We start from the raw sequence: 18160 nt of genomic DNA on the forward strand, positions 1-18160 counted from the left end.
CTAACCAGGGTTAGCTCTGGGACTAATCAAATTCGCGGTGGTTATGTCGGGGACCAAAATTAGAGGACTGGGGACGTGTTTGCTTCGGTAGATTGAGGTCCATGGAGGTGAGGTTTCGGTTTTAGATTGAGGTGGATTGAGCTGGTAGATTGAGGTCGAATTTTAGGCCTCGTTCCGCAGATGGACATTCAAAGTGAGGTGTAATGTCAACCTTGTACTATTAGATCCAGGTCCAAAGCTGTGTCCAAATCAGACGAGTGCCTCCAGATCGGTTCCAAATTCGCAGACTGAAGTCTACCCTGCAATCGCCTTATGAAATTGATCTCCAACCTACATCCGCAATGTCGTACAGACATCTAATCCACCTGGGGATCATCAAATTACAGTCGAACACGACGGGTTAGCTCTGGGACTCATCAAATTCGCGGTGTTTAGGTCGGGGACTAAAATTAGAGGACTGGGGACGTGTTTGCTTCGGTAGATTGAGGTCCATGGAGGTGAGGTTTCGGTTTTAGATTGAGGTGGATAGAGCTGGTAGATTGAGGTCGAATTTTAGGCCTCATTCCGCAGATGGACATTCAAAGTGAGGTCCAATATCAACCTTGTACTATTAGATCCAGGTCCAAAGCTGTGTCCAACTTAGACGAGTGCTTCCAGATCGGTCCCAAATTCGCAGACTGAAGTCTACCCTGCAATCGCCTTATGAAATTGATCTCCAACCTACATCCGCAATGTCGTACAGACATCTAATCCACCTGGGGATCATCAAATTACAGTCGAACACGACGGGTTAGCTCTGGGACTCATCAAATTCGCGGTGTTTAGGTCGGGGACTAAAATTAGAGGACTGGGGACGTGTTTGCTTCGGTAGATTGAGGTCCATGGAGGTGAGGTTTCGGTTTTAGATTGAGGTGGATAGAGCTGGTAGATTGAGGTCGAATTTTAGGCCTCATTCCGCAGATGGACATTCAAAGTGAGGTCCAATATCAACCTTGTACTATTAGATCCAGGTCCAAAGCTGTGTCCAACTTAGACGAGTGCTTCCAGATCGGTCCCAAATTCGCAGACTGAAGTCTACCCTGCAATTGCCTTATGAAATTGATATCCAACCTACATTCGCATTGTCGTACAGACATCTAATCCACCTGGAGATCATCAAATTACAGTCAAACACGACTGGGACTAATCAAATTCGCGGTAGTTAGGTCGGGGACCAAAATTGGGGGACTGGGGACATGTTTGCTTTGGTAGATTGAGGTCCAAGGTTAGGCTTCGGTTTCAGATCGAGGTAGATCGAGGTCTGGATCGGGACCAGCTGGTAGATTGAGGTCGAATTTTAGGCCTGATTCCGCAGATGGACATTCAAAGTGAGGTCCAATGTCAATCTTGTACTATTAGATCCAGGTCCCTAGCTGTGTCCAAATCAGACGAGTGCCTCCAGACCGGTCCCAAATTTGCAGACTGAAGTCTACCCTGCAATTGCCTTATGAAATTGATATCCAACCTACATCCGCAATGTCGTACAGACATCTAATCCAGCTGGAGATCATCAAATTACAGTCGAACACGACGAGTCGTCCGTGAAAAGGCTCGTTCAAAGTCGGCAGTTCCTTATTAGCAAGCCGTCCCAGGACTCGTGGAAGTACTTGCTTCTCATCAAACGCAAAACAAAGAAACCTGGGGAACAAACGGTCTCCGCTCTGTCGGAATTGCTATGCGCGGGAGGGTTCACGCGCGCCGCTCGAAACCGAAAGGGAACACACTGGCGGTCTTGTCGGAAAAATCCGCATAATTCCTCGCGGAAGAGAGCGTCTCTTCCCGGTTGGTATCCTAAGAGTAGGAGGTCGTGGCGGGAGCGTAGCGTATTTCCCCCAATTTCGTTAGCGCCTGCACGCATATGAACATATATACGCGTACACACGTACACGTAATACATACATGGAGACATACACAGAGAGGGTCAGAGTGGCGCGCGAGCGAAGTAGCAAGCCGGCAGTCAGGCAACGCATCGAAAAGAGGTCCGCCGCGCAGGGGCAGGGAGCGAGATGGAGAATTTTGCAGCGATCATCGACTTGGAGAACGGCGCAGTCGCCCAGGAACCGACTCGAAATCGTTCCGTCCTCTTCGTTCACCGTGTCGGGTCTAGTGTTCCCGTCCTCGTCGGTGCCGCTGTGCTCCCGGCAGGCTCCTCCACCCTTCGCCCGCCCCGTTCCCAGTCCCCTCTTTACAACGCTGCCACCACCATCGTTGCTCCTACCACCACCACCACCACGACGAACCAGCACCACCACTACTATCTACGAACAACGTAGACTGCTATCATCAGTGGTAGCAGCAGCAGTATCAGCAGCAGCCGCTACACCAGCAGCAGCTAAACCAGCAGCAGCTACACCATCAGCAGCAACACACCGGCGGCGCCTCTCCTGTTCCTGCTGGTGTGTGCCGCAGTAGCACCGGTCCGCTTCTAGACCCCGGGTATAGATTTTCAATTAGTGCAACCCGAAGGAACGTGGATAACGATGTGCCGCCGGGGTGACGACACCTGCTGACCACCTGGAAGGTCGCTCAGGAGTCCTTCGTCGAGCATCGTCTTCTCCGTCGTGGTCGGAGTTTTCTTTGACAGTGCAGTTTACCGAGGACCAGCTCGTTTGCCTTCGGGGGGAGGGGTCCACGGGGACACAGCGGAACAGAGAGAGAGAGAGAGAGAGAGAGAGAAAGAGATAGATCGATCCCTCGTTCCTCGTCCAGTGCGTGAACAGTGCTACCCTAGCTCTCCGCTAGCTTCGAGGGACCATGGTTGACCAGTGACACCGTTCTAACCCCGCTGCTGCGAAGAGGAGACCCTGTGACACGTCGTCGTCGACGTCGTCCATGCTGCATGATGCCAGAAGCATCGCCGAGGATGACGCAGCTACGGACGATACGCAGGACCCTGTTGTCCAGGCTGGCGGCGCTCTACGTGCTCTTGCTACACTCAGGTGGGTCCGCCAATTTTACCGATCGAAACTGCTTCTTCGGACTGGTTCCGAGGGGGGATCATCGAGGATATCTGTTCGGGGGTTGATGTAGTCGATGGACGAACACCGGGCCTCGGAGGTTTCGTTGGCCCGCGAGTGGTGCGCGAACGACCTCCCTTTCGACGGCTGTTCCTCGATCCTCCCAGCTCCTGGTAGATGGTGCTCGCGAATTCCAGGCCTAGGCGATTGTACCTCGTTCTAGTCGTTCGCGATAGTCCTGCTGGTGATGTACATTTTCGGGGATCGGATTCCTGAGGGTTGTTTTGGTTAGGGTTGGGTTTAGACTTTGTTGTAGGACCTTGAGGTGTAGTTTGAGGGATCGGCTTGTAGGTTATAGGTTGGATACTGGTTCAGCGTCTGTCTCGGAGTCTAATTGATGGCCTAGATCTGTTTATAAGTCAGGCACGGGTTCAGGATCTAGCTCAGGCTCTATGTCCCAATCAACATCCTACATCAGGTACTATCTCATTCCTCCACTCCCTATCAGAGGTCCCAATTCACCTACTACCTCAGCCACAATCTCAACCCCTACCTCGCCGACTCTAGCTCTATTAGACACCCCGGATTAGGCTCCAGGTCCGACACTAACTCAAGCTCTATCTCAGCCACCGAGTACTATCTAAACCTCTCTAACTTAACTCTAGTCCTCGAATCCCGAGGCACGATCCCAAGAATAAGCTCTAGGTCCTCTTAAACTCCAACGTGATCTCCCAGATGTTCATCCGAGAACGTAGCTTAAGGTTCCTTCGGAGGAAGCCTTCTTTGAGCCTTCGAATAGCTAGATCAAGTAGATCCTGAAGGTGTTTTTGATGTAGCGGCGCTGATCCCGAGGGAGCGGAGCAAGCATCCACGATTCCCGTTGGCTCCGTGGTCGATTGAGCGCTCGCCAGGCGACAAATAAACAATTAACGGGGGCCACTGTTGCGATAATCGTGGAAACGGCAGCCGCCGTGCCGTTCGCCCAGCAATATTCCGGCGTCGATGTATAGGAGAGCGACGATATACTACGCGCGCACGTCCACGCGGCTTGGCGCGGCGTAGCCCCCCCCCACCCTCCCCGCATTGTTTGGATGTTTGCGCGATCACGATCTACGCGTTCGACAATGGGTCCACCGTCGTGGCATTTCACCGTCATCGATCTCTGCCTACCCCGTGTAATTTGCTTAACCTGAACTGGCGACTCCTGGGATCCCATGAACACATGATCGCCGCTCCACGCCGAACGATCAAACTCGATTTTGTTCTGCTAGAATTCGCGTGCACTAGAACTTGTTTGTACTTTGTTCGTGATAGAACTTTTGTAACAAAAATAGGAGATAATCAGACCTGTTCTTCCACTTGCACGTCAGTGGAAGAGGAAGTTCCGACCTTCAAAACGAGCCGAGGTACATTGTTGTACCATTTTTTTTTTTTTGCACGGAGCTACAGGTAGTTGAACATCAATACTGTTCATCCCCTAATTTTCGTTCGGTAGAAGCAGAGTAACCGCACCGCAGCCAATAGTCTCGTCCACTGTCGATCTTGCTTCTTCCACGAGGAAATTAGTCCGAAGACGGATGCAATCCACTCGGGCCCGACCAGACAGCCGGTCATTTGTTCCCGGTATCTGATCCCCGGACTCTTGTCTATCTATCGAGCAATCGATCCACCTGAACATCGAACGCGTGCTCGGTCTTCGAGTCGGTGAAAATAATCGTGTTATTCTACTTGGGAGTCAACAGCTACTGATTACTAATTCGACCGGGCCTGATTGTCGAAGCTAATTCAACCGGACTAAAAACACTGTCAAACCGAACTCATCCGGACTTAGCACATCATTCTCATCCAACATCCCCTTCCTAGAGCCACATGGCATTGAACTCGGGCCCAGACGGACTGGATCTAATTCGGATTTAACGCGGAGCGCCGATCTCCTAACCCGAGCCTAACTGAACAGTGTAATCGGGTGCGGCGAGGCGTCTCGGCACGGAAAAATTGATGGAACCGTTCCCGAACGGTTTTTCCCGAGGAGAGCTTTATTCACGGCTCGTAATCGATCTACTTTCACGGTGGGATCCTCGAGAGAACTTCCGCGCGTCCCGGGGAATCCTATTTCTGTCCCCCCGCACCCCGACGCCACGCAAGGTACCCGGTTCCTATCTAAATGTCCGTTGGTTACCGCATTACCCAGCGTTCCCCGCACCCGCCAGACGGAAACATTCGTCGACCTTCCGCCTCTCTTTCCTTCTTCGGTCGGTCCTGCACGATATTTTAATTTCCTCCGCGTCCCTTGAGCAGACCTCGTTCCTACCCTTGTTGAACGGTAGGCGATGAAAGGAGCCTGACAGCGCGCACCGTCCCCGGCAAAAACCGACGGAAATCGTTTTCCCTTTGTCCCGACGGCTGGACCGTGCTCCACGATCCTATCACCGGGACCGATAACCATCCTTATTATCGGACCGGGTTCTCCAAGCGCTTGGAAACCCGGTCTCTCGTTGACAGCACGCCGAAGACTGGCCACAATGAGGCTAATCATTTTTCTAACGCGAGGTGGCTGTTCTCATTCCTCCGCCTGGTGGTTCATTGTTGGGGAATTGATGTTGGGACCAGTTTCACCCGGAACGTTTGCACACTTTATCAAGGTTAGGTACAACAAGGTCAGGACGTGTAGAGACGTAGAAAACACCGAAAACCGTATTTAGTGCTAGGTCCTACAAGATTGGGACAGTCAGAGATTGGTTTTCCGATGTTAGACTGTGCTAAACGGAGATTTATCAAGGTTAGGCTTATCAGAGCTAGATCTTACAGTGCCAGAAAATTATCAAGGTTAGGTACAACAAGGTCAGGACCTGTGAGACGTAGAAAACACCGAAATCCCTATATAGTGCTAGATCCTACATGATTGGGACAGTCAGAGCTTGGTCTGCCGATGTTAGACTGTGCTAAACGGAGATTTATCAAGGTTAGGCTTATCAGAGCTAGATCTTACAGTGCCAGAAAATTATCAAGGTTAGGTACAACAAGGTCAGGACCTGTGAGACGTAGAAAACACCGAAATCCCTATATAGTGCTAGATCCTACATGATTGGGACAATCAGAGCTTGGTCTGCCGATGTTAGACTGTGCTAAACGGAGATTTATCAAGGTTAGGCTCATCAGAGCTAGATCTTACAGTGCCAGAAAATTATCAAGGTTAGGTACAACAAGGTCAGGACCTGTGAGACGTAGAAAACACCGAAATCCCTATATAGTGCTAGATCCTACATGATTGGGACAGTCAGAGCTTGGTCTGCCGATGTTAGACTGTGCTAAACGGAGATTTATCAAGGTTAGGCTCATCAGAGCTAGATCTTACAGTGCCAGAAAATTATTAAGGTTAGGTACAACAAGGTCAGGACCTGTGAGACGTAGAAAACACCGAAATCCCTATATAGTGCTAGATCCTACATGATTGGGACAGTCAGAGCTTGGTCTGCCGATGTTAGACTGTGCTAAACGGAGATTTATCAAGGTTAGGCTCGTCAGAGCTAGATCTTACAGTGCCAGAAAATTATCAAGGTTAAGTACAACAAGGTCAGGACCTGTGAGACGTAGAAAACACCGAAATCCCTATTTAGTGCTAGGTCCTACAAGATTGGGACAGTCAGAGATTGGTTTTCCGATGTTAGACTGTGCTAAACGGAGATTTATCAAAGCTAGGCTCATCAGGGCTAGATTTTACAGTGCCAGAAAATGGTCTGAGCTAGGTCACGAGAGTTCTGCCTTCTTGATGCTAGGATTGAAGTGCCAGGCCCCTCCCAAAACATCAAAATCCCTATTTAACGCTAGGACCCGTCTGTGTGAACAGCTTTGCACGTCAGTGGAAGAGGAAGAGCTTGCTCTGCCGATGTTAGACTGTGCCAAACGGAGATTTATCAAGGTTAGGCTTATCAGGGCTAGATCTTACAGTGCCAGAAAATGATCAGAGTTAGATCACGAGAGTTCTGCCTTCTTGATGGTAGGATTGAAGTGCTAGGCCCCTCCCAAAACATCAAAACCCCTATTTAACGCTAGGTCCCGTCTGTGTGAACAGCTTTATCATTCCCAGGTCCACATCAGTCCTAGGACCTCCAATCCCCAGTGCCACTCTCCCAATATTATGTCTCCCAAATGATCGCCCTACCCAAAGTTAAACAACTCCTCCGGTCTACCGCAAGTGATCCTACGGCTAATATTACGCCGAGATTGAATGATCAGCGCAAGATTAGGTCTGACCTACATCCGACTCGGACAATTATCTCAGACATAAACACAGGCGAACCAACAGCCGGTTCTCCGTCAGGTGATTAGCCGGAAGACTATATCCTCCGAGTTGAACGAAACCCCGTGTACTGAAGCGGGCTCGAGCATAGTCCTTCCGGGAAGGTCATAGTGCTCTGAATAATCGAGCAGTCGCCGCCAACGACAATCCAAGTCTGATTCGAGCGAGGTCGTGGTAGAATGGCGAGCTTTATTGGAAATTCAGCCAATTAGGGTACTCGAGTTAACGACCTATCGTAATGCGGCTTCGCGGGACGTTTACGCCAGTCCTCCCGGTTTCTTAACCGGACGTGACGTCACGGTTATACGCGTATGTTTACGCTCGTTTCTCCGCCGTCGTCCTCTCGAATCGGTTAGACCAGGGATTCACAACGGGGAATTCCATGCGGACCCCCTCGGGAAGTTGGAAGTTTGAAAAGAGTCTAAAGTATTCCAGGTTTGTATTGGGGGTTGATGATAAATTTTTCAGTTTTTGAAAATCTTATTGAATTTTTAGGGAATGTATTTATTAGATATTAGAAAATGAAAATAGTAAAATAAAGTGCCCAAATATGGTATAGTCGCCTATTATGACACTACCTTATACATCTTGTAAAGGAGAAGTCGCATTCTAGTGAGAAAATCCACAAACAATAGTTTACCATGCTTACTCAACAGTGTACAGTACAATCGCACCATTCTATAGATTTTCACGTGTTGAATATTTTTGTGGTTAGATTTTCGGTTGTATCTTTTTCGAGGAAGGTAAGTGATTGTGAAATGTGTCAACATATCTGTAGTTTCAGTTTATTTGTATTAATGATTGCCAACTGTTGGTTTCGGCTGAAATTCATTTTCTCTTTGTCAGTACCTAGTATTGTTCCTAATATGGGTATAGCTATCGACATTCTTGGTGTGGGTGCCAAATATGGCACTAGATGTCATATTAGGGACTCAAGGTGTACCATATTAAAAACCCCTTTCGCTGGAACCTGCAAATGACACAGCACAAAAAAAATATTTTTCCCAAGCTGTATTAACTTTTGAACAAACTTGACCCCAGAATCTTATAGGGAGGAAATCTATCTACAACTGGTAATTTTTCGGACGAAAAAGAGCATTCTAAAATAATAAAAAAATGACATCGACAGAAAGTGGTTCATATTTGGGCACTCTTTACCCTATAGAAAAATAATAAAACTTAGACAAATTGTTATCTTCAAGTTTTCACGTGCACTTATTAGTACAGTAAATTTTCTGTAGATGCGAAGGCCTCTCGGGGGGATTTCTTCGCATCTATCGCATTTGGTACTACTTTTTGAGCGTCAAAGGCCAAGCCGAACGTAGAGAAGGACAGCGCGTGTAAAGAGAGACCACGGCAACTGTCGATGCGACGGCAACAGTCCGCGTCTCTTCCTTTCTGATGCGCTGTCCTTCCTTGCGTTCGAAACTCTCATCATCGATTGAACCACTGAATACAGTTGAAATTATATCGTGTTTAGTATCATTTTGCATTAGAAAAATACCAGGAATATGTTGCTGAAAGTTCCATAAAAAAAATAATGAAAAATAAAGAAGATTAAATATTGGTGTTACATTGTGATGACGCACGGGCGTTTGAACTGTGCCGACGAATGCGACTCACCGCGTCGCGTTAGTAGTGGTTCACACCGATATATACCGAGCCGAGATCAGATTACTAAGTTGGGGGGGATATTTTTTTCGCATTTATAGAAAATTTACTGTATTGTGATTTCGTTGTATGCTGTATAATCATAGAGAAAACTGTAAGGGGGTCGATGAAGAAAATTCTTTTAAAAGCGGGGTCGATGTAGGACAAAGATTGGGAACCGCTGGGTGAATCCGTCCGCGTCACGCGATTAGGTTCGCAGCTGAGAGAGAGAAAGAAATTAATCTTGATCTGTTCTCTGCTCGTCGACGATCGAACACATCGTTACCATCCACTTGACAATCGGTCGCGTGTCGTCGGCAACCAGTCCCTTCCGCATTTTTCCGTAAGTTGGAAAAAGCGGTCGCGGCTATCCGCAGAAAATTCAATAATGCCGACTCGCGAAAAATACTGCTCAGACATGCGAGCCGGGAATTAACGTGAACGGTCGTGTAACGTTTAATTCACGACACGATGCCTCTGCCAGCCACGCTGAAAGTCTCTGACACCGAACACAACGCGATTTCTCATGGAAAAGTGGGCTGAGCAGGTGGACCGCTGGTTTATTACGCGGCCACGATTTCAGTTGACTCGGCTGACCATTGCTCACCTGGTCTACTTGATGTTTTGGCCCTGCTAAAAATCTTCTGCTACATCGCTTCCCCTGGAAAAAGATTTTTCGATCCTGCTGAAACTGGCTCGTGTTATTGGAAAATTTATTAAAAATTGCCCAGTACATATTTATTGTTGCAGACAATATTTAGTAAACATCAAACCTTCGACGCGAACCCCAATAAAATCGTCTCGCTAAAAACCATTTCCCTCTACTGAATAAAAATGCAATTTCGAACAGCAGAAATCGATACAATAACAAAAGTCAACTTTCCAACTTTCAGAATTTTTTGCGCTTGAACCATTGAACCTACACACGCGTGCCTAGCATGAAACGATTCCGCGAACTCTTCCGAATACAACGGTATTTTTTTTTACAACATTCTAAACATTTTAGCAGGCGCAAACAATTTTTGAATCGAAACGAGCACCGCGAAACGCTCGGACGTTGCCGGATATTTTTGAACGTACTTCGTGAATGAAAGATCTGTGGGAAAATTCAGCTGCGCTATGTTACAAAGCAGAGATTTCGGTGTTATTTGGGTGAATTGCAAAATTTTTGGGGGTTCGCGTTCAAAGCGTAACGAACAAACGAAGTATCGATTCGTGCGAGCGTTCGCGGAAGGACGTTCCTCCAGCCCCTTGGCTGTTCACGTGAACGTTCATCATTGCCGTGTCTTCCCGGGTTGTCGGGCCGCAGACGCTCGACGTCGCGACGCCGCTCGCACGTGCTCGTGACGGACGCCGACACGGTCGATTTAATTAAAGACAATCGGACGAGGGTTGGATGTGTGTACCTGTCGCAGCGGCAGGTTAATCAGCGGCCGGAAGTGTATACCGGATATAAGGCTAGGTCAAAAATCAATTACCATAACTGTGCCGGGGCTGGGAACCCCCGTTCGACGATCATTATTTACGCCCGAATTAACCCGAGCGCACACAACACTCCCACTCCTCGCTTTCGTGTTTTTACCAGAATGCAAGTATAAATATTTTATCATCTATAACAAATACATGCAGCAAAACTGTTTAGCCTCCGGCAAATTTGTGAAACATTCCAATGTATACAAACATTGTTCTCTTCGGAGTATCCAAACATTCTTTGTGGCAGTGTTTCTGGGGGATTGAACGCAAATAAAATTCAGTTGAATGATTGGGTACGTGTTTTCGAATTGTAATTGGACAATGGTTCTACTTTTTTGTTGGAATGGATCAGAGCAGACACATTGATGAACAACGGACAAATCGATACGGACACTGTATTACTTAGAAATACTGTATTTATAGCATAAATGGGGCCTCTGGTTTAATTGATATCGATAATATATTAAGTGGAATCGGTTGGCACTGGTCAGCCATATCAACAAGCTGCATACCACAGCCAATTGGAGACCGTCGATTTGAATGAAACTTAAAACACGTACAGAGCATTGAAAAATATTCTATACGTCTTTTCTTTTTTTATTGTAGCTACCCTCTTGCATTTCTAAGGGGTGAAAATAACCCTGAAAGTTGGGGGTGGAAAATTGCTGTTCTTATCGAATATCTTGGCAAATATTAAAGATAGCAGAAAATGTTAAATACAAAAATTCGTTGTCTCTCGATACGGTATAAAATGACGTGAACAAAATTTTTTTAATCCACAGCTTTACAGAAACACATACTATCGTTTCCTAAATTAGTCTCTCTCTTTCTCTCTCAATGTACTTCTTTTTAAAAATTAATACTTATCTTAATATCGTACAGAATAAGTTTAGAGGGATTGATAAACAAATGTTTGGGAAATGCACCGAGTCCGGAGGGCAGAGTAGGTCAATAATCAACTAATATTTAAAAATGACTAATAGTCTTTGTGAATGTTAGTCATAGCAAAATGGTCATCAGTCAAACCTTTCTGATTAGTTAGTGATAACTAGACTGCGGATCTTTATGCAAAATAAAAATCTCTTACCTAAATTGCAACAAAAACTGGAGTGAAATAGAAATTTATTTTCTTCCCTATTATGTTTATAATTTGATTTATAATATATTTTTACGGGCTCCTTTCTTAAGCAAAAACACAAGGTTGATTCGTCTAAAAATATATGGATTTATTATTAATTACATAATAAATAATTATCACATACTTCCTACGTGTTACACTAACCTAAAAATATAGAGAATCAACAATTAAATGTTTGTGCTTCCCTATTATTCTCTCAACATAAGATCTTCTTTATAGAAACCTGCACATAGATTTCTGAACTTAAAGATTTCATTAATTCGTTTCTCATGAATTATCGAGGTAATTAATTATTGAATTAATCAATTGAACTATCACTCTATCTATCTGAATCTCTGTTTACTTTATCCTCTCAAGTCCCGACTTTTCTCGAGCATCTACATATGTAACTCACCGGCCTATACACAAAGCTTACATGTTTAGTAGCTTGAAAATAATATAATAGTATGTTTAAATTTTCCTAATATTTCTGCTATCTTAAATTACACCTACTCATTTTTGTCCTAAATGCATAAAATCCGCAGTCTAGTGATAACTAATTAATAATATTAATGTATGATAATCGCACAATAGTGACTGATGACTAAAGATCAGGCTGATCATCGACTACTAATTCACTAATAAATAATAGCTAACGATTACTTAGAGCTGTGACTAGTCATTTGCCATTTAGTTATCACCAGACTGCGGATCTTTATGCAAAATAAAAAATGTTCGCATTGATTGCAAGACACAGTAGCCAAATAGAAATTGCATTCTTCTTTTAATTATCCTATTAAGCTGAAGCTAATACATTGACGTTCTTAAATATTTTTAACCTGTCCGCTGCTTAAAATTGTGCGTGCCCATTTTTGTAATAAATGCACAAAATCCGCAGTCTATAGTTATCACTAACTAATCAAACAGTTTAACTAACGACTATCTTGCTATGATTAACATTCAAAAAGACAATTAGTCATCTTTAAATATTATTCATAATATTATTCATAGTCAATAAATTAGAGAATGTTGGCATTAAAACCGATCAGTTCGGAAAAGGGACGTCGGTTTTTTTTCCGGCCACGGTAAAAACAAATCGAGAATCGGTTCAGACTATTCGCGGGGTCGGGTCGGCTCGAAAAATAGATCGAAAAATTTTTTCCGCCTCGATGACCCGATATCGGCTATCGCGGAGCCCGTCTGTCTCCGCGAGCTTTTACGTCCGTGTGTGCTTTTTTCCTCGATCCGTAATTGATTGCGAAGGGTTCTGGTTTCGCAATTCCCGTGGCTCGTTTTACAAGCGGCCAAATTCGGTTTTTTCTCGGATCGCGTTACCGTGCGACGGTGGGGGGAGAGGGGGCGGAAGGAGCCGGTTTTTTTTTTGTTTTGTTATTTTGCCCGGCGCACAGTCCCCGGGTAAAAAAGAAAAAGAAGAAATAGAAATAACAGAACGGCCGAAAAATACAACGATCCCGGCCGGAGTGACCCAGATAAAGCGATCGGGGCAAGATGTCGGCCCGTGACCCGAGACGACGCTGTCAAAACCGATCGATGTATTTTTATAGAGACGATTCTGCGGTACAGCCTCGTCCCCCGCGAAATATCGTCGCTCTCCCAGACGTGCTATCCTCTTTTCAAAACTCCACACAACTGAATCTACCATATATTCGCAATCCACTCCGAATGGTTCCATCGGCAGGTTTTATTAGCGTGATAAAACAGCAACAAAAAATCGTACGTCGCGTTTCAAGATGGCGTTGTAAAGAGGAAGATTCCGCCTTTAAATTCGCTTTGGTTTCATTCAATAAAAAAATTTCTTCATCTTTCCAGAGACGTTCGACACTGTAACATTTTACGGAGCTTGTCGGAAATACCGTTCTCAATTTCCATCTACCACATCATTCAGCGATTTATGATTAAATGTACAGCATCCTTGATGAAAGTAGGTGCTTCCGCTCTTCAAAATGAGTCCAAATACATCGTCGTACGATTTTTTCTTTCCCAGTTACAGCGGGTCGAACGTGGACGATTTTTCATCCCCCAATTTTGCTTTCGCGGAAGCACATTAAAACCGGCGTGTGTCAATTGACTGTTGTCCGGTAGCAAGGCAGCGATTGGTCATCGAGAGAGCTTCATCGGGTTCCCATTGAAACGGGGTCTCACAGTCGGCGGATGAAACGGGGCGCAGCTAGTCGAGGGTGGAAGTTAATTAAGACCACTCGAAAAAAAAGAGCGACTGTGGTTCGCGAGTAGCGTTTAATGCGGCGGATGCGTGGCGAATAACCGCGACCTAATGGGGAGCAAAACCGAGAGAGAGGTGGAGGGAGAGAGAGAGAGAGAGAGAGAGAGAGAGAGAGTACTGGGCAATAGAATCTAAAGGGGATTTCTCTGAGCACAGTTTTGCACCGCCGCCCCCACTTGACGAAGAAAAGCCTGGATATCGCTTTCGTAATTTCCCTCGTTGAATCGTGGTGCCTTTCCCCCACTCTCTCGCCGGCCCTGAAGAGAAATTCGACAGATCCGATTGGCTCGGTATCGAATTGAAAATCGCTGATTTCCCGGCGATCGTATCACCGATCGGAAATTTGCTAATTCCGTCCCGCTGACGACGATACAATTTAATTGTTCCCCCGTCGTATCCAGTAACTCCTCCCTCTTTTCCCCTCCACCACCTGCCCACCCCCGATCCAACTTCTATTTGAGTCATGTGCGGGTGGTGGTATTATGAGAGAAACGTTCTCGCGTTCCACCCTCGCAGCAACGTTGCGTATTTCGAGGACCCAGCCCCGGTAATTTTAAGAAGCTTAAGCCGTAAGAGGATCCGGCCACGATCAGCTGTCAATACGTCATCGTTCGATAAGTCATCGAGCGTAACATCGGCTTTCATGACGGACGCTATTGGCCCGGGGCCCGGAAAGTAGCGTAAGTCGACGTGATCGGACTGATGCGATCACGGAATTCCTCTGGATAGCGAAATTATGGAATTTCAACTTGGTGGTGCACATTACAAAATTTCTCTCTCGCTATTTTTATTATACATTGTGAGGGGGGGGGTCGGCAAACCTTTCTTTTTGGAAAGGATCAGATCGTAAGAACTAGGTAACTTACAATTCTTTATTTTAGAGAAATTGATGAAACAGTATTTTAAGGTTTGGAGATTATGGTGGGGAGACCGTTATTTTAAACATAATGCCAATATCTGCTTATATTTCTTTATTTTATGTGAAACAATACATGAAAAAATATCATTTTGGATTAAAAAAGATTTTTGAAAAGTCGAGTTGCCCATTTATAACATAAATAGAAATCTGTATTTATTTTTTATCTACTTTGAACACTGCTCACTAGATGTCGTAGATTACTTTGATAGGTTATACCCAGTTTTTACATTAAATTCTACTTGATTTCTTCCTTAATACGAAGTAGATAACTCAAAATGTCCAAATTTCAAGTTGCCTAGTTCTTACATTCAGGCGGCGATATTGACATGGGTAATTCTACTTGTAGAGCAACAAAGCAAAAACAGGTTCCACATTTTTTTATTAGGAAGTGATATTTTTCAAAGAACAATATTACCGTTGCGAGCCTAGTTTTCCGGCCCCTGCATTACGCTGTTGAATTCTGTGGCTGCAAGGAAAACGCCGCATGTCACAATCTCAAAAAATTAAGAAAGTCATGAAAACAAGTTCGAAAGGCTCAAAAACTTATGCAATTTAACCGACGTCTTAGGGTAAAGTGCCTAACTATGAACCATTTTTTGTTGTCATTTTTTTATTATTTTAGAATGCTCCTTTTCATCCACAAAATTACCACTTGTAGATGGATTTCCTCCCTATCAAAACTTTGAACGGCAATATCTCGAAAGTGAAAGTATGCGACATGCGGCGTTGTTCCTAATAACCACAGAATTCATTTGGTTGTTTTTCGCTTCTTCTTCTGCGTCACTGATTAGCTGGTAACCTTGCGGAGTTAGCTCGACAGACGGCTGTTTACGTGACAAGTGGAAGAGGCCACTGTGTATGGTCAGACATGACATTGTTCGCGGCTTCTCCATGGGGAGAGCGATGAACCGTACAGAGAAACTCTCCGGGAAGTTGTGTGGAGGAATATAGGGGCGAGTAGAATGAGTCAGTCTGCGCTCAGACAGCCGCAGAGGCTGTTACGCAAGGTTTCAAGTAGAAGAAGTCAACGTATAATCAGCCTCTGTTGAAGCAACCATATTTCTCATTGAACAGACACGTGTTTCATGCTGATTACCAGACTGCGGATCTTTATGCAAAATGAGAAATGTTTGCATTGATTGCAAGACACAGGAGGCAAATAAAAATTTCATTCTTCTTTTAATTATCTTATTAAGGTGAAACTAATACACTGGTGGCCTTCAATCTTTTTAATACGTCCACTGTTTTAAGTTGTACGTATCCATTTTTGTCATAAATATATAAAATCCGCTGTCTACTTATTACACAAGATCAGTGAATTATTATTAGACCATTCCCAAGTGGAACGAGTCATGCATTTATGAGGAATATTTTCCTGCGGTAGAATGGCACAATATTTGGTCAGATAGGGTCGACCAGAAAGTATGTGTACAATCGAATCGAGATGAGCAATACTGACAAAGGAAAATTGTGTGTGCAGGGGTGGTGGCCCTTCGGATGACAGCCCTGCAGATCCCGCAGCACGTGGTGCTGAATGAAACGGTCCGGATGCAGTGCAACTTCAACCTAGACGACGAGACACTCTACTCGGTGAAATGGTACAAAGACGGCCACGAGTTTTACCGCTTCGTGCCGCAGGACAAGCCCAGGGTGCAGACTTTTGCGGTGCCAGGGGTGAACGTGAACGTGAGTATCGCCCTAACTTTTAATAATATTCCGAAAACCATTTCGAAATTGATTAATATATTTTTATGTTTAACCCTTACCTTTAACCCTAATATATTTTTATATTTAATCCTTACATTTAACCCTAATATATTTTTATATTTAACCCTTACATTTAACCCTGATATATTTTTATATTTAATCCTTACATTTTACCCTAATATATTTTTATATTTAATCCTTACATTTTACCATAATATATTTTTATATTTAACCCTAATATAGTTTTATATTTAACCCTTACATTTAACCCTAATATATTTTTATATTTAATCCTTACATTTTATCCTAATATATTTTTATATTTAACCCTAATATATTTCTATATTTAACCCTTTGCACTCGGAGCTATTTTAACTGGAAAATTAAACATTTCTTCCGGTCTAGAAGTATTTCCATTGCCTACGATTTTTGAAATTTTATGGATATCAACTTGGTATAATACCTCATGCAACACCTAAATGTTTAGCAATTGATTAGGTACCGATACATTTAATAATGTAAACAATATTTTGAATAATGGTACAGCAATTTTCAGTGATGCCTCAGAGGGGACAACCGAGTGCAAAGGGTTAAAATATAATAAAAAGAAATATTATTATGAAAATAATAATTTGAAAATTATTTTCTGATGTCGCGCCGGATTTCAGACGTACAATTCCACGGAGAAATCGGTGGTGCTGAAGAACGTCAATTTAACCAGCACGGGGAGGTATCGTTGCGAGGTGTCGGCGGAGGCTCCGGCGTTCCAAACGGTTTCGGACCACGCGGACATGACGGTAGTCGGTGAGCGAAAATTACGGAAAAATATTTCTCTCTGGTCTCGAGGAACGGCGTCCTCGGTTTAGGGGATGAAAGATAGATAGGGGAGGGTTTCGTTTCAATCTCTCGAGTGGCTGGCAACAGCAGTCCTCTGCTCGAGGAGGGGACGGAACGATTTGATGAGAACAGGAAAATGTCATTTTCTTGCAGTGTTGCCTGACGAGGGGCCACGGATAACCGGCGGCCATTCACGCTACCAAGTTGGGCAGGTTGTTCGTATGAACTGCACGTCCGCACCCTCGAAACCCGCTGCCCTGTTGACATGGTTCATCAACGGAGACCCGGTAAGCACCCAACAATATGTACGCAAATGCCTCTTCGACGTTCACTCCCCTGCATGCAGATTGCCGCTCGGAAGGAGACTTCTATTATCAATTAGATAGGGAAAGCTGCTGGACGTGGAGACACGCCAGTTTGATTTTTCAAGATTCTTCTAGACTCTCGAAGGACTGGTTTTGATTCTTACTGACTCTTGAGATGGGCCAGGAACCTCTTAATCAATCTTGGAGGGTCCTGAAGATCCACACATTAGCAACTGATCCAAAAAGAATGAGTTAGTAGCCAAGGGAATATCCGGAACCAGGAGAAAATCTTGCGCACACCAGTTTCATTGTTCCTGTGCCCTGAAGTCTCTTAGTGGACCTGAAAACTCTTTCTAGTAGTGTTGTATAAAGCTCGAGTCTTCGAAGCTTCAGAGCTCAGTCTTAAAGACTAAGTTTCTATAGAAGAAGATTTAGAAGAAGTCTTTAAGACTGAGCTCTGGAGCTTCGAAGACTCGAGCTTTATACAACACTACTTTCTAGACTCTCGAAGGACTGGTTTGGATTCTTACTGGCTCTCGAGGTGGGCCAGGAACCTCTTAATCAACCTTGGAGGGTCCTGGAGATCCACAGATTAGCAACTGATCCAAAAAGAA

At 44.8% G+C, this 18160-nt stretch overlaps 1 protein-coding gene across 2 annotated transcripts in view; it reads left to right on the plus strand.

The window, feature by feature from the left end:
* Positions 1–18160, plus strand: part of LOC143218797 (uncharacterized) — a 55855-nt gene that overhangs the window by 33079 nt on the left and 4616 nt on the right. Inside the window, exons 1-4 of one of the 2 annotated variants that reach the window (XM_076444250.1) lie at positions 2340–2978; positions 16178–16383; positions 17073–17208; positions 17395–17528. In XM_076444250.1, the coding sequence (XP_076300365.1) occupies positions 2879–2978; positions 16178–16383; positions 17073–17208; positions 17395–17528 (576 nt within the window). In that variant the 5' untranslated portion in view covers positions 2340–2878. Of the gene's footprint in view, positions 1–2339; positions 2979–16177; positions 16384–17072; positions 17209–17394; positions 17529–18160 lie in introns of those variants that run through there. The other variant, XM_076444249.1, reaches the window with a different exon arrangement.

The sequence above is a fragment of the Lasioglossum baleicum genome, chromosome 20, assembly GCF_051020765.1.
Source record: "Lasioglossum baleicum chromosome 20, iyLasBale1, whole genome shotgun sequence".
Lineage (NCBI taxonomy): Eukaryota > Metazoa > Arthropoda > Insecta > Hymenoptera > Halictidae > Lasioglossum > Lasioglossum baleicum.